At 38.8% G+C, this 17,866-nt stretch overlaps 1 protein-coding gene across 3 annotated transcripts in view; it reads right to left on the bottom strand.

Moving 5' to 3' along the window:
• The window catches only part of CCT8 (chaperonin containing TCP1 subunit 8), a 51,348-nt gene that overhangs the window by 13,667 nt on the left and 19,815 nt on the right, over window positions 1–17,866 (bottom strand). For all 3 annotated transcript variants that reach the window (XM_053705986.1, XM_053705985.1, XM_053705987.1), the window contains exons 6-12: window positions 16,231–16,292; window positions 15,546–15,683; window positions 13,536–13,714; window positions 12,443–12,509; window positions 3,058–3,145; window positions 2,809–2,924; window positions 2,593–2,664 (exon numbers count right to left, since the gene is read on the bottom strand). In XM_053705986.1, the coding sequence (XP_053561961.1) occupies window positions 2,593–2,664; window positions 2,809–2,924; window positions 3,058–3,145; window positions 12,443–12,509; window positions 13,536–13,714; window positions 15,546–15,683; window positions 16,231–16,292 (722 nt within the window). The remainder of the gene's footprint in view (window positions 1–2,592; window positions 2,665–2,808; window positions 2,925–3,057; window positions 3,146–12,442; window positions 12,510–13,535; window positions 13,715–15,545; window positions 15,684–16,230; window positions 16,293–17,866) is intronic.

Genomic DNA, 17,866 nt, shown 5'->3' with positions numbered 1-17,866 from the left:
CCTTGTTAATAATTTCTGTAAGCCTCTTAGGTATAGGAAAAACATCAGTACACACCGGTACCGCATAGTATCTATCCAGCCTACATCATTTCTCTGGAATTGCAACCATGTTACAATCATTCAGAGCCGCTAAAACCTCCCCTAGTAATACACAGAGGTTCTCAAGCTTAAATTTAAAATTTGAAATGTCTGAGTCCAGTTTACTTGGATCAGATCCGTCACCCACAGAATGAAGCTCTCCGTCCTCATGTTCTGCAAATTGTGACGCAGTATCAGACATGGCTCTATTATTATCAGCGTACTCTGTTCTTACCCCAGAGTGATCGCGTTTACCCCAAAATTCTGGCAATTTAGATAGTACTTCAGTCATAACATTAGCCATGTCTTGCAAAGTGATTTGTAAGGGCCGCCCTGATGTACTTGGCGCCACAATATCACGCACCTCCTGAGCGGGAGGCGAAGGTACTGACACGTGAGGAGAGTTAGTCGGCATAACTTCCCCCTCGTAGTCTGGTGAAATTTTCTTTACATGTACAGATTGGCTTTTATTTAAAGTAGCATCAATGCAATTAGTACACAAATTTCTATTGGGCTCCACATTGGCCTTTAAACATATTGCACAAAGAGATTCATCTGTGTCAGACATGTTTAAACAAACTAGCAATGCGACTAGCAAGCTTGGAAAATACTTTTCAAATAACAATGAACCAAATTAGTTATAGCAACCAAATTTTCACAGTAAATGTATTAAGTTAGCAAAGGATTGCACCCACCAGCAAATGGATGATTAACCCCTTAGTACCCAAAAAACGGATAACAATTTAAAATAAACGTTTTTATCACAGTCAAAACACAGTCTCACAGGTCTGCTGTGAGTGATTACCTCCCTCAAAACTAGTTTTGGAGACCCCTGGGCTCTGTAGAGACGTCCTGGATCATGGAGGAAGAAATAGGAAGACTGTGACTGAATTTTTACTGCGCAATAAAGCGCCAAAATAGGCCCCTCCCACTCATAATACAACAGTGGGGAAGCTCAGTAAACTGATTTTATTCATAAACAAACGACAGCCATGTGGTAAAATAATGCCCATAAAGTTTTATCACCAAGTACCTCAGAGAAAAACGATTAACATGCCAGTAAACGTTTAAAAACAAAATTATGAAATGTTATTAATAAGCCTGCTGCTAGTCGCTTTCACTGCAGTGGAGGCTCAATATAAGTTAAATGTATACAGTATTTTCTTAGTGAAGTTCCATTCCCTAGAAATACCACAGTGTAAACATACATACATATCAGCCTGATACCAGTCGCTACTACTGCATTTAAGGCTGCACTTACATTACATCGGTATTAGCAGTATTTTCTCAGTCAATTCCATTCCTTAGAAAATAATATACTGCAACATACCTCCTTGCAGGTGAACCCTGCCCGCTGTCCCCTGTTCTGAAGTTACCTCACTCCTCAGAATGGCCAAGAACAGCAAATGGATCTTAGTTACGACCGCTAAGATCATACACAAACTCAGGTAGATTCTTCTTCTAATGCTGCCTGAGAAAAAAACAACACACTCCGGTGTTGTTTAAAATAAACTTTTGATTGAAGAAATAAAAACTACGTTTAACAACCACAGTCCTCTCACACGTCCTATCTATTAGTTAGGTGCAAGAGAATGACTGGGTATGACGTAGAGGGGAGGAGCTATATAGCAGCTCTGCTTGGGTGATCCTCTTGCACTTCCTGTTAGGGAGGAGATATAATCCCATAAGTAATGGATGACCCGTGGACTGACTACACTTAACAGGAGAAATATATTCCTTTTTTACACAGATGTTCAGGTGATATTTTCTAGTCAGCTTTTAACAGCTATACTGCATCACTTTCAAGTGCTTCAACATCTGGGCATCATGTCCCTTTAAATAGAGCCGTTTGTGTGCAGCTGGCTCTCCCTGACAAAGTGCCCTTTCAGACAGGACACGCCAGATCAGCTGTGTATGGGATGTGCTGTGTGCTCCTTGCTTTGTATGGGATGTGGTGTGTAATCCTTGTTTTGTAATCCTGAAGTATCTGTCTTCTCATTGGTTGGCAGTATATATTTTTTAGTTTATTCTAAGACAGAACTATAGACTTGTTCTGCTAAAACAGATGACGTGTAGCACGGTCTGAACAAATTTAAAATAACTCAGCACAGAAACATTTATTTTAAAATATTGTAATTGCTTTTTTATTTAAAGCAATTATTATGAATTGCCATTATTTAAATGGACATAAAAATAAAAATGAATCTTGCAACATTCAGATACAAACTTATTTTCAACACATCTTTAAATGTATTTCTATTATCAAAATGTACTTTGTTCTATGGCAGTTAGCTGGTGCGTGGTTGGTTATACACATTTGTCTCTTGTTATTGGCACACCAGTTGTGTTATGTTACTTACCAGTAGTGTTTAACCCCTTTGTGCAATAATAAAATGCTTTAATATGTTAGCAATGGTATTAAAGGGACATACAAGTGCGAAAAGAAAAAATGTTTTAACATAAGAAATTGTCATACTTCAGTTTCTTTCAGTGTGAAAAATAAGCACAGTTTACCTCTCCATATGACGTTATCTGTTTTGCCAATTCAATTTCTGTTGCTCCTCCACCAGGGACAAGGCGTTTGTCCTTAAAATTAAATGGAAAAAAAAAAAAAAGTCAGTCATTTACACTCTTCAGTCCTTCAAATACAAAGCAAAGTATATTATATTTAAAAACAGCAGAGCTATAGACAAAATATTCTCTGGAAAAATAGATTGCTCTTTTACTAACCCTTGTGAGAACTTTAAAAGTGTTGACACCATCATCCACTGCCCTCTCTACATCATCCATATGGTTGTCTGTGGACCCACGAATAACTATGGTTGCAATGGAACCATCTTCCTTTTCTAAAGAACAAAGAATTCAGAGGTAAATATTACAGCAGTATGATGAATATAAAGGCAATCAGATCTGCAATATAAATAGCGTTGGCACTATAATATGCCCGCTGGTAGGTAAACAGTAACAAATGATTCTCACCATGCTTAAACACAACAACTTGTGTGTCCCCAACCTCTGACAAACGGACATTGTCACAATGTCCCATTTCTTCTGGAGTAGGAGGAGTCTAGGAAAGAACACAAACACATTTTCGTTAACAAACCAGGCTAGAAATACAATATATAAAAGTCCAAGAAAAGTGCGCACTCACCAATTGTTCAACATCTGCCAGGGTGGCAACAGGTTAACATAAACACAGGCGGAGGCACTCACAGGTCTTTCAGTGGTAGTTTAATACATGTGACGTTTTCAGGGATACTATCCCCTTCCTCAGACAAAGATAAATCTGCCCGATTCCAGGTCATCTTCTCTGATGAGTCCAGTTTTCAGCTAAGCCCAACACCTGGTTGTCTAATGGTTAGACGGAGACCTGAAGAGGCCTGCAAGACAGTCTCGCACTCACTGTGAAATTTGGTGGAGTTTGGGTGATCTGGGGTGCTTCAGCAAGGCTGGAATTGGGCAGATTTATGTTTGTGAAGGACGCAAGCCACGTAACAAGGTTATCATGGAAGAAACTTGCTTCCTTCTGCTCTGAAAAGGTTCCCCAACTCTGAGGATTACTTTTTTTCCAGCAGAACAATGCAAACACTGCATGTTTTTATTTTGACCAGCTGTCGTTTTCTGCAAATAAATATTTTTTATTTGGAATTTTAGTCCAGTTGTCCATAATAATCTAATAATATTTCTCATTCCACAAATCTAGTTCCTTAAAGTCTATTTTTGGCACTAAATGTTAATGGCTATTGAACCCTAATTTGGGATTTTGTAACTGCAGTTTTGTTCATGTGTGCCATATAGGCAACATTGTGCTCAATCCTGTTGAGTTATTTATGAGTCAGCACTGAATGGCTTAAATGCATGTCTTTAAAAATGCATGGGACAAGCATAAGGCTATCCTACAAACTAAATAAGTTTATACTGCTAGGCAATATCGGGCAGACTTGCTGGGCCTATGGCTCTTATCTGCCGTCAATATCTATGTTTCTGTAAGCAGAGGCTAAGATACAAGATAGAGGTAAAAAGTGTTAAAGGGAGACAAAACCCATTTTTTTTCTATCATGATTCAGATAGAGTATGCAATTTTAAGCAACTAATTTACTCCTTTTATCGATTTTCTTTGTTCTCTTGCTATCTTTATTTGAATAAGAAAAAAAAAAAAAAGCAGGAATGTAAGCTTAGGATCCAGCCCATTTTTAGTTCAGCATCTTTAAAAGGGACAGGATAACCACATATTAGTGATGCCGTAGAGGTGACTAGAAAATATCACATGACCATCTAAATGTAAAAAACAACAAAGATGATCTCAAAAAGCAAGTACCTTGAGATAGGTGGTCTTGACAGAGCCAACAGGAGAGAAAGAATCTCTTGTCTGGTTGTCCAGGATGATCGGTTGAGAGAGATCAGAATGGTCGCCATTCTATTGTCTGAGCATACATAGTTGTAAAGGTCGCAGATGGAAGCAAGCAAAAGTAGAACCATGAGACCCACCACCTCCATGCATTCAGCCACTGATGGACAAACATTGGACTGTAGAGATCGGCAGGCAGATAGAAGCTTGGTTCGACATTGATCCGTCAGGAATATTTGCATCACAGACAAATCTATAATTGTTCCCAAAAAACATACAGAAGGAGACACAAAAAGGAGTCAGTGTGAGTTCTTTTTAATATCAAAGATGAAGCTTGAACCAATATATCGTCCTGGTAAGTAGCCGCTGCAATTCCTCTCATTCTGGCCACCGCTTGAAGAGCCCCTAGGACCTTTGTGAAGATCATTGAGGCGGTAGCAAGACCAAAGAGCAGAGCTCTGATCTGGAAATGATTGTCCAGAAAGGCAAAGCGAAGGAACTGAAAATGATGGAACATGAAGGTACGCATCTTTTAGGTTGATCATAAACTGACCGTCCTGAAACAACGGAAGGATAAATAGGATAGTCTCCATCTTGAAGGTTGGCACCTTCTGGAACTTTAGACACTTTAAACATTCCTTCTTACTTGGGAACCACAAATAGGTTTGAATTAGGGATGCCCCAAGATTTCGGCCGCAGAAGCGTTTGACAAAAATTGCATTATTTTGTTTTTTTTTGCCCGTTATTTTCAGTAAAATTATTGTGTTGCATATTTCAAGTTTGATGCTAGCCTACAGCTGCTGTTTCAGGTAAATTACTTGACTTACTGTTTTGCATGTAATAAGTTTTCTAGGACTATACTTTATTTGGATTATTGGTAAAAAAAAATTCAGTCAAACATTTTGGACAAAAATGGCATCTTTTTTTCGGTTGTGTTTTTTTGCCTGTTTTTTTTTCTTGGTAAAATTATTGTGTAGCATATTGTTTTAAGATATCTTTTGTCCAATTTTAGTGTTACTTTCATTAAGTGTGGTTATTTTATTGGCTTGCAGTTTTTCAATTCAGATTCATTCATTAAATAGTCTAAATTATGTAAAAAAAAATAAATATATAAATTTAAAATAATTTGAAAAAGAAATTTTCGGTTTTCGGCCAAGTGCATATTTGATTTTCAGGTTCGGTCCAGAATTTCCATTTCGGTGCATCCCTAGTTTGATTAAAACACCTGACAAGAGGGCACTGAGACAATCACTCCCATGGAGGAGAGGTCTTTCACGCAATTCAAAAAGGCAGCCCTCTTTACTGGATTTGAAGATAGCCTTGGCAGAAGAAATCAGCCTTTTGGCAGGCGAGAACTGAACCCTATCCTGTACTACTGGGAGACCACGTCCAAGACTCAGACTCATACTGTTTCTCTTGGTCCAAGTCTGGTTAGGTTTCCAGGAACTCTTGGGTTGGTCTGGAGGAAGCCGAAGTCCTCTGTCCTTTGTTAGATCGAAAGGAATGAAAAATGCCAGATTAGCAATCCTTGAATCTAGGTTTCTTGTCCTGAGGGAGGAAGGCACCATTCTACCCAGTCACTGTGGAGATAATAGAATCCAGGCCTAGAACAGTGTCTTGCCCTTAAAAGGATAGAGAAAAAGCTGGACTTTGATAGCACATACGCTGACCAAGATTTCAGCCAGGACTGTGAAACCAGATGACTTAGCATTAAAGACAAATAATTTGCATAATTGCATCACAGATAAAGGAATTGGCTGTTTTGATGACCATAATCCTATTCTGAATGTTTTCTAGAGAAGTCTAAAAACTAGAACCATCTCTTAAAAGGAATCACGCCAAAAGGTGGTGGCTCCAGCAACCCCCACTATGCTTGCAGTAGGTGGAAAGAGAAGACCAAGCTGATAAACACCCCCCCCCCCCCAAAAAAAAAGGCTCCTTAGATACCCCTACATCTTTCTTTCCATGGGGTCTATAAAAGGAGGTACTTTCCTCAATAGGAATAGTAGTAAGCTTATCCAACGTGGAGATAGCTCCATCCACCTTGGAATTAGTACTCCATAACTCCAGATGAGCGTCAGGAAACATCTTCTTACAAATAGCAGATGGAGAGAATGGAATTCGTGACTTCTACGATTCCTTAGCAATGATGTTTGTCATGCGAGCTGGGACAGGAAAAATCTCAGGAGCCCTGGGTCTAACATCATAAACCCTGTGCAACTTGGGTATCTTCGGCTCGTCAGAAGGCTTAGGAACTTCCATGGAGTAGAAAGCGAAGATGTTCATGTTTAAATCTGAAGGTTATCTCCTCAGTTTCCGCTGGATTCTTCTCCAGAGCTGAGTCAAAATCAGATAGTTTCCCTTCAGAAGCTACTGAGGTATGCTTATCCTAAGAATGCGGGGATAGACTTACTAAAGCAGGCTCTAAAGAAGAGTCTGTATCTGAGGAAATATGTTTAACCATTCTTTATCTCTTGTCTGAGATGGAAAAGGCACTCAGCGCAGCAGAAACAGCCGATTCAAGCTGTGCTGCAAATTGAATTGGCAAACAACCCCAGAAGAGGATTGATCAGAGCAGCAGGGCACTGCATGTGCAACATTAGGAGACAGGGAGTGAAGAAAAAGCAGTGGCATGTCCTGGACATCAGAGTCCTGAGAGGTGGAGGGCTCTGAAGGCACATCGTCTTGGGCCCCTTAGATATAGTCTAACACAGCAGACAGGCAAAAAAAAATTATGCAGATGGAAAAACTTGAGCCTCCTCACAAAACATTTGTTAGATTGTGGAAAAGTGGGATTGACACCCTCTAAGGTCTTACAAAAAAAAACCTCTATGGAATTTGCGATGGCCGGGGCACTTACCAACCTTCCCGAGAAGTTGAACGCTAAATTCCCAGAATGGACCTGCAGGTAACAGTGAACAAAATAGAGCGCGTCCCAACCACGTAGGACGGCGCTCGAGAAGGCCGGCCCCTAAAGCACGTTTGGAAAGTGAGCAAAGCGGCTCTGAAACCCGCCGCAAAAAAAAAAAATGCGCTAGAAAAGGCCATATAAAACGAATGAGAGTCCACAATACCTTCACAATCATAAAAACATGCAGCCACAGTTCATGGGTACTCCCAGACATTCCATCTCCATACATTTCTTAGGGTAATAAAAATTTTAGCCCTCAAGCCACAGCTCTATGTCTCCAATGCATGCCTACACAGAGTCCTGTGTGTGCTTAAACATCTTAAACTGCTCAATAATAAATACCCTTCAAGTGGTAAAATAAAGTCCCTCTAAAACTCCAAGAAGTCTTCATAGGGAATAGAATAAAAAAGGACTTGCCCTCCATGGATATTGCTGTGGAGCAGAAACAGCCCTACAGGTCTGACAGCTTCATCCCCTTCTTCAAAGGGGGTGTTAGCACAAATATGCTGGAAGAAGGACAGCTTCCCTACGACATCCAGCAGCTAACTTTCACCAATAATGATTAAGAGAATTACATGGCTACTCTGAACCCCAGTCCTGTCTTGTATGGAAACTACAAAATTAAAGGACTATAAATGTCTTCAAAGCACTTTTTTCGCCAACCTCCTTGTTGACTAGGCAAAGAATGACTGGGGGAGTTGGGGAAAAAACTTTCATGATTTAAATAGGGCATGCAATTTTAAACAACTTTCCAATTTACTTTTATTACCAATTTTGCTTTGTTCTCTTGGTATACTTAGTTGAAAGCTAAACCTAGGAGGTTCATATGCTAATTTCTTAGACCTTGAAGACTGCCTCTAATCTAAAAGCATTTTGACAGTTTTTCACCACTAGAGGGCGTTAGTTCATGTGTTTCATATAGATAACATTGAGCTCAGGCACGTTTAGCTCCTAGGAGTCAGCACTGATTGGCTAAAAATGCAAGTCTGTCAAAAGAACTGAAATAAGGGGGCAGTTTGCAGAGGCATAGCTACAAGGTAATCACAGAGGTAAAAAGTAAATTATTATAACTGTTATGCAAAATTGGGGAATTGGTAATAAAGGGATCATCTATCTTTTTAAACAACAAAAAAGAATTTATGCTCACCTGATATATTTTTTTTTACACGATGAGTCCACGGATCATCTTAATTACTAATGGGATATTCACCTCCTGGTCAGCAGGAGGAGACAGAGCACCACAGCAGAGCTGTTAAATAGCTCCTCCATTCCCTCCCACTGCAGTCATTCGACCGAAGTTAGGAAGAGAAAGGAAAAGCTAAAGGTGCAGGTGTCTGAAGTTTACAATAACCCTCAACCTGTCTAAATTTTCTTTTCTTTATTAAGACACGATGAGTCCACGGATCATCTTAATTACTAATGGGATTCAAACCCCAAGCAAGAGTACACAGATGATACAGGAAGGACAAGACAGGGAACCCAAACGGAATCGACCACTGCTTGAAGAACCTTTCTCCCAAAAGTGGCCTCAGCTGAGGCAAAAGACAAATTTGCAGAATTTCGTAAAAGTTTGTAGAGAACACCAAGTTGCAACCTCGCAAATCTGTTCCACAGAAGCTTCATCCTTGAACGACCATGAGGAAGCAACAGCCCTCGTGGAATGAGTTGTAACGTTCTCGGGAGGCTGCTGTCCAGCAGTCTCGTATTTAAAACGTATGATACTCTTCAGCCAAAAAGGAAGAGAAGTCGTAGCTTTCTGTCCCTTTTTTCCCCAAAAAACCACAAACAAGAAAGAAGACTGACGAAAGTCCTCAGTCGCCTGCAAGGAAAACTTTAAAGCACGGACCACGTCCAAATTGTGCATAAGTCTTTCCTTCCTTCAGAGGAGGATTAGGACACAAGGAAGGAACAACAATCTCCTGATTAATGTTGCAAACGGAAACAACCTTAGGAAAAAATCCTAATTTAGTACATAAAACTACCTTATCCGAGAGAAAAATAAGGTAAGGTCGAGAGTTGCCCCTTTAGGGAACTCGTCGAAAAACCTCTCTCCAAACCCTCTTGGAGAAAGGACAAAATTCTAGGAATCCTAACTTTACTCCATGAGTAGACCATGGGTTCACACCATATCTTATGAAACACTTTTCTAGTGACAGGCTAAAGAGCCTGAAACGTGGTCTCAACGACCGATATCACAAACCCCCCCGCTTAATAATATTTAAGCGTTCAAACTCCAAGCAGTCAGCTTCAGAGAAAACAGATTTGGGTGAAGGAGGGGCCCTTGAATTAGAAGGACCTTTCTCAACGGAAGTCTCCAAGGTGGCAGAAATGACATGCCCGCCAGATTTGCATACCAAATCCTGCGAGGCTAAGCCGATGCTATGAGGATCACTGATGCCCTCTCCTGCTCTTCCACCCCTAGGATGTGGATCACCGACAGGCAGCAAGAACGGGCCTCTGCTCATCTTTGACTGGAAACTGATAAACTGGACCGAGGCTAACTGAGACCAGGCCAGAAGAGCATTGTAGAACGCTCTCAGCTCCAGAATGTGTATAGGAAGAACAGACTCTGGCTGAGTCCAAACCCCGAGCCCTTAGGGAGCTCCAGACTGCTCCCCACCCTAAAAGGCTGGCTTCTGTTGTCACAATCACCCAAGATGGTCTGCGAAAGCAGGTTCCCTTGGAGAGATGATCCAGAGACAACCATCATTGAAGAGAATCTCTTGTCTCCTGCTCCAGTAGTGTTAGAGGAGACAAATCCGAATAATCTCCATTCCATTGCCTGAGCATGCTTAACCTCAGAGGTCTGAGGTGGAACCGAGCAAACGGGATGATGTCCATTGCCGTCACCATCAGTCCGATTACCTCCATGCACTGAGCCACTTAAGGCTGAGGAGTGGACTGAAGAACTAGACAAGTAATGATAATTTTTGATTTCCTGACTTCTGTCAGAAAAATTTTCATAGATGTGGAAACTAGTATGGTTCCCAAGAAAGTTACCCCTGTGCTTGGGACTAAGGAACTCCTTTCCAAATTTACCTTCCACCCGAAAGATTGCGGGAAGGATTATACCATGTCTGAGAGAAATCTTGCGTGCTGCAAGGATGGCACCTAGACTAGGATGTCGTCCAGATAGGGCGTCTGCAATGCCTCGTAACCGAAGCACCGCCAACAGTGATCCCAGAACACTTGTGAAAATTCAGGGGGCTGTGGAAAATCCGAAAGGAAGAGCCACAAACTGGAAGTGTTTGTCCAGAAAGGCAAACCTCAGAAACTTGAAACGATTCTTGAGAATGGCACGTGAAGGTACGCTTCCTTTAAATCCACTGTTGTCATAAATTGACTCTCTGGATCAAGGGAAGAATGGAACGAAGAGTTTCCCTCTTGAAGGACGGTACACTAAGAATTTGTTTAGACTCTTGAGATCTAAAAAATGTTCTGAAGGTTCCTTCTTATTGGGGGGAATCACAAACAGGTTGGAATAAAATCGTTGGAACAGGAACTCTTACTCCCATTCGGAGAGGTTTCCTACACAATTGAAGAATACCTCTGCTTTTGTCTGGTTTACAGATAATCTGGAAAGTGGGAACCTGCCTCTGGGAGGAAAATTTCCTAAGGGCTGCATTTATCATTCTGTGGTGTATAGGGGCGTACATATTCGTCCATGTCCGCCCGGCTTCCCCACTGCAGTGCTCCTTTGCTCTTGAGTACATCCCCGCCCACTGCCCGTGCACAGCCAATCACGTGTGGGCAAGAGCTGTCAATCTTCCCGGTCAGACAAGACCGGGAGATTGAAATTCTTCACCTAAGAGGTGGAGAACAGGGTAGGGTTAGCAGTTTGGGCGAAACCTGCAGTCAAAGTAGAGAAAGGGCTTGATAAATCTAGCCCTAAGTATTCACACTCCACTGTAAAGAAACAGTAAGCAGTCAAGATGCTTGTTCCAGGAATTGCAAGAGATTGTGCATCTGGCATGTAAAATCAAAATAGCTTCCTTTTTTTACATTGAGATGCTCAAGTGATATTTTCTTGTCAGCTTTTTACAGGTATGCTGCATTCCTAAATACCCTAATCACCTGTCTGCAAAAACATGGGCGTGAGACAATGGATGGCACATTTGGAAGCCTCATGGGACACACAACAGGTGTAAGAAAGAGTTGCTTGGCCACAGGGCACAAAAATAAAAATGCCATTACTTGCACAACAAAGAATTTCAAAACATTTATATATACTGTAACTCTTGCCTGCAATATCAGAAGCCAAAAAGGGTTTTGAGTGAGAAATACATCCAACTACAAAACACAAGCACTATGATATTCTCATTCACACTCAGATTTTCTTTCAAAATGTATCAACATCACCTCTTTCCTACTGCTACAGGTCACTGGGGAATTATATTTTATGTGGATCTTTCCATGTACTTTGCATTTTATCACTTTTCATTTTCAGGTACACTATTATACAGTAGTTTAACAACCACATTTGCTCTTTGTTTTTGCTAAACCTTAGTTTACTTAAAGTGACTGCAAACTTTAAGAGTTATTTAATACTGGCCTTTAATTCGTTAAACAGGGGCACTTTAAATACAGTTTACAATGATGCTAATTTTTTAAATACTTACCTTTGCTTAATGGTAAACATAACGCTGATCCTTAAACCGCATCCGCTGCTTTCTTAAGCAGATCGATGACTAATCCAGCTTCCTCCAATCGTGTGCCCCCTTTGGGATCCAGCTCGTGGGGCAACGCAACGATTGGAGAATGCCAGATTTGTCATCAATATGCTAAAGAAAGCAGCAGATGCAGGCGCAGGATCAGCGTTATGTTTACCATTACGCAAAGTATTTTAGAAAAAAAAAGCATTTATAAACTTTAATGAATTAAAGTTGCCCGGTTTTTAAAGAGTCATTTAATACTGGCCTTCAATTCATTAAAGTTTATAATCACTTTAAGTGACTGATTTAAAAATGGCATTGCCAAAACAAATACTTTTTCCAGCAACTGGTGAATGCAGTTTTATCATTTTTAATATAAAATATGTTATAAGCACAAACTGTTTATTAATCCCAATTAACAAATATATAATATTTGATTAAATTGTAACTTACCAGTCTTGGAAGGGCCGTTGCACTTACAGTTTTGCATAATCTTCTAAGATCAAATTTAGAGTTTAACCTGTAAGACAGAAATAGAATATTTTTAAATTTTACAGATTATATATAACCCAACTAGAAAAGTATTACATAAACATTTGGTTTCAGTGTGATAAGACTTAACACCTTTTAGATAACTTCATAATTACTGGTATCTTGACTCATCCTAGTAGCGTTCATCAAAGACTGGTCTTTTCAAGAGACCCAAATTAAGGGGAGGAGTTATACTAACTTGAAAAAGGTAGGGTTTTAAGCTTTCAGTGTTATGTCTGACCCAGATGTAAAGGGCATGCATACTCCGGTTATTGTCAAGGTAAGATTTAAATTTCCTAATTGTAATCCTTTGCGCCATGTGGACATATGTACTGTGTCACACATTACTTTGCCCAGTGTATTGTGTTGACGTAGCACCCAAGTACAACACAGAGGAGCATGTTGCAGTCCCTGCTTTCCGTTTAGACAGGAGATTAAACTAGGGAGCAGAAGGCATCTGCCTTCATATGGTAAGTGAGCACTAACCGTGCTCCCTTACCATTTAAACGATCCTCCAATGGTACCGAGTGGTAGCGGTTGGAGGTAGGGGTGGGGGTCTCTACACTACAGAAAAGTTATGAAGAGAGAGGGATAAAACAAATAAGTAACAAATATGGTGGGGAGCAGTGGGAGGGTTAGAGAGCTGTGTAGTGCGCAGTTGCTATTAGCAGCTTTCTAATTGCCAAAATCCAATTGAAAAGCCATGTTTGTCAGCGGAACATAGGGGGATCCCAAAAAAGCTTATACAACCATTTGTCTTATGACTGCAGTAGTTGTGTGTAAATAAATTTCAGTAAGAAACCCAAAGTTTACAAAGAAGATTGTTTTTTTTAAATGATCATATTTGGCGGTCAAATAGTGGCATCAAATATACTAGAATGGGCTTAGATCAATACCTTGGGTTGTCTACTTAAAAAAACAAAAAGGATATATATTTGGGCAAGTTTTTCTCTGAAATTACTGGTAGAGAAGGGATTAAAGACTTACTCAAATAGTTTAAAAATTCAACACTTACCTAACTAACATAAGATTGTACTTGTTTGCATAGTGTAATGCCATGTCTGCAACTTTGCCCCCAGTTACAACAATGTTGGCACCAGCATCAGCTATTGCCTTTACTTGCTCTTCCATTAGATGTTCTTCACCTTTGCTGAAATTCATCAATTCTTGTGCATTGTTTATTAACACAGTACCCTGTTAAAATAGAACAGCTTACCTAAGCATCATATAAAGGAACGTACATATGTGAAACTTTTTCCAATATTGGGAATAAATTTGTGGTACATTTTCAAAAAGACACTACAACATTCAGAAAATGTAAAGCATCTCCTCTTGCCAGCATGCCCTAAATAATAGGGCAAGTCAGTTTTAGTGACAGTCTGTCATGGTAGAAAATATTGTTAACAGGCGTCTGATATTTCTTTATACAGACAAAATATACCTGGAAGAGGTAATATATAGGCATAATCAAATTAAAATGTTGAATAAATAGTTAACACACTAGTTAAAGATTACCTACTATTCTAAAATATAATAAAAACAGTAGCTTCTAGAGATGTACAGGGAAGAAATTTTCATTCTAAATATTAAAGGAAATTAGCTTCCCTGAATATTCGTTTCCGGCACTATTATAAATGAAAATTGAATTTTCGTTAAACATTTACATTAGTTTTTGTTAAAAGAATGTACACTTCAAAGCTACAGGTGAAAGATCACCTGTAGCTAGACACTTTTAAAAGGTGTAAAATACTTACCTTAAAGTGAATGTAAATTTTGATGCTAAAGTGTCTGTTTTTTAAAAATTTGATTAAAAACAGGGGCACTTTAATTCATCAAAATTTACATTTCACTCCTGTTGTGAAAAAAAAAACAAAAAAAAAAAAAAAAAAAACTTACCTTTTAATATTGACAGCGGCTCAAGCTTCCTCCACCCGTCGCAAAACCTCTTCCTGGGTCTAAAATGAGGAGTCTGGCTTCCTCCAATCACAGCATTGAATCAGACACCGATTACCCTGTGGGGGGGAAGTCGTGATTGGAGGATGACCCATCCATCATTTCTGACAACAGAAATGACTTGCGACGACCGGGGGAAGCTGGAGCAGCTGTCAAGTTTAAAAGGTAAGTATTTTTCACAACAGGAGTGAAATGTAAATTGATGAATTAAAGTGCCCCTGTTTTTAATAATTTTTTTAAAAAAACAGACACTTTAGCATTAAAATTTACATTCACTTTAAGGTGCACTGCAGAGCACGCTAACCTGATCCTCTTGTGCTAACAGGAGGCTTAGAAGATCGATTCCCAGGAGCTGCACTAAAGTTATTGCAGGTCCTGGGTGCCAAGGGTGCTAAGCTTCTGGTTAGCGCGGCAGGGACCTGACAAGAAGACTATCTCCAGAGCGCGTTAGGGTAAGTATAGAGCCTTACTAACGAATTCCTTTAAATTTCATTGGTGCATTCATACATAACTTTTGAAATATAATTTTTTGGGGGTTTAAAAACGAAAGTAAAAAAGACTGAGATTTTAATATAAAAAAAATAATTAAGTCTGAAAATTAATAGTTTACCAATTCTGAAAACAGAGAGCCCATGGCAGATTTCAAAAGTCGAACCCTGATCACAAATCTGTCCCTAACTGCGTTAAGAAATGAAGATATAAACTGCAAAACAATGGAGGGTTTAATAATATCCTGACCATTGTTAACCTTGTCTACTACAGTTAAAAAGTCCCGATATGCTCCTCCACATAAAGCAAGTGGTGGGTAAATGTGGACGACTGAAAAATTATTTTAGCAAGCAAAGTGATAATGCATTCCAAGCATTTTCATCCAGAATGTTAGTTTATTGGATGACCGCAGAGAAATGGTATACTGTCCCTTTAAGGCGCCCTTAAGCCTTATGAAATTTGAATGTGTTTGCTGCAAGTCAAAATATTTTGCAGCATTTTTAAATTTTGTAGTCTCGCTAAAACAGTGCTATACAAAAGTTTCCTAACTTCTTTAGGCCTTTTTGTAATCTCCATCACTTACTTTTGTTTCAGTTATCATGCCATCAAACGGACAAGAATACACAGCGATTTTGGCATCTTTGACAGAAGTCACATCTCCTTCAGTTTCTCTCTTGAAAACCATGCCATGTAGGACAGAAGATGCAAGGACACCAGAACCCTTGAAAAGTAAATTAAAACAGATGTAGCTACTTAGCACATTTAACAGCCCTTTCATGGAGGATGCCTATCTTAAAGGACCAGTAAATACAGAAGATTTGCATAGTCAACAAATACACAATAAAAGTATATTTTTTTCTGACAATTTCAAAATTATGTATATTTCCCACTCCTCCTGTGTCATGTGACAGCCATCAGCCAATCACAAATGCATATACATATTCTGAATTCTTGCACATGCTCAGTAGGAGGAAGTGTAAATATAAAAAGACTGTGCACATTTTGTTAATAGAAGTAGATTGGAAAGTTTTTTTTAAATTAAATGCTCTGAATTAGGCAAGTTTAATTTGGACTTGGGTATCCCTTTAAAACTACATTTCTGAACATGTTTGAAAGAAGCCCGGGTGGAGATGTATCATGACATCCCAAGGCTTGAATGGGAACTGGAGTGGATGATTAAGTGAGCATTTACATGTTTTAATGGCTGCTGCCTATATATTGCAGACAATATAGTAACTTCCAAGAAAATATATGTATAAACTACTTACCAAAATTTTGCACACTCTTATGTTGTCAACATTGAAGTGACCCGATTCAGGAAAGATTGAAACTATAATTAAAAGGAAAAAAAAACAAACACTGTTGTAAATCGAAACCATTGTAAATTAAAACCCAGTTTATAATGTAAGGCAATGGGAAGTGAGGAAGATAGGTTCCAGGCCCCTCTCAAAATTGTCATAAGTAACACCTAATACATTATTTTTAAAGCTTTGAAATGAAGACTTTAAATGCTAAACAGCATTATAAACCTAATAAAATAATCACACAACACAGACTTCACTTGCATTTTTCTGCAAACAGTTCTTTCTATGCATTCCAATCTGGACTGATTTATAGACAGGAAGATCTTGTTCCTTTGAAATCTGATCTGGTTAAACTGATTAATTTCAGCTTGCTTGGTTTTGCAACACCACAAGCAGACAGCTCCACCTACTGGCTATTTTAATAAATGCACTGCTTCTCAATGCTTTTCAATAACAGTCACATGACTGGAAAAAAAAAGGTTGTTATTCTGAAACGGTGTAAAACGAGGTGTGTGTGTGTAATAATGGTTGGCTGGCTTGCTTGTTGGTATTGTTATCTTGGTATTGTTATCTTGGAGAGATATAGATCTATTTTTTCCAATACCAACAATTAAGCCAGCCAATTTAAGCACGCTAATATAGCGTTACATTTAAGACTATGAGCTTAATGATTATACTTCTGAGTTATACGCTACTGGTGTAAGATATCAGTATTCAGTTATTCTGACTGCTACTCTAAGCACGCTAAATATATTGCCAGATCTAAGCTTATGAGCTCTAGGTTTATACTTCACAAGTTACTTACTTTAGAAATTCAGACACACACGAGTTGTGTAATACTTTACCAAATCTATCTAGTTCACAATATAACACTAGCCTAGCGAATGGTAATCACACTTTACTAGTGAGTGTAATAACTGCACTTAAGATATTCAAACCATCTTACATTTAACAGCACTAGATAGAATCGTTATAAAGATGAATTTCAATTTTTTTTTATTGCAGAGCAATCTCAGCCGTAATAATTATTAGTGTTTGTACTTAAGCTAAGAGCAGCCTGCATTTCAATGCAGTATATTTACTCAATTATTAGTTCCTCTTGATTCAGCAGGTGGAAACGAGTGCAGCAGAATATTATATATTTAAACTTATCACCTATTAGACTCAGCGGTTGTTTAAATGTAGCTTTATTTTAGAACTGCAAAACACCTTAAGAACTTTAATTATAACATAGCTAGCTACCAAAAGCAACATTTCTTGCAAGTTGCATCATGTGACTAATATTTAAGCTTATATTCTAGGCATACAAGGAATCATAATACTAAACATTTTAGCCAATTTTTGGCATTATATTTGATTGAACGCAAGATCATCAGCAGTATTTTATGTTATGATCCTCCTTGCCCGTTCAAGTGAAAACACAGAATTATACCAATAACACGTGACACTACTTACTGTGTGAATACTAAATAAAAATAAATATTACTTGATGCGGGTCAAACCGAAAGTATAACTTGATACTGTATAATAACAAAAAATATTTTTCTATTATATTTATACTTGATTTCAAACGTTCTATCTATATCATTAGCTTTATGAG

Source organism: Bombina bombina, chromosome 3 (genome assembly GCF_027579735.1).
Source record: "Bombina bombina isolate aBomBom1 chromosome 3, aBomBom1.pri, whole genome shotgun sequence".
Lineage (NCBI taxonomy): Eukaryota > Metazoa > Chordata > Amphibia > Anura > Bombinatoridae > Bombina > Bombina bombina.
The sequence above is the reverse complement of the archived record's forward strand: the minus strand, read 5'-3'. Positions and strand labels throughout refer to the sequence as shown.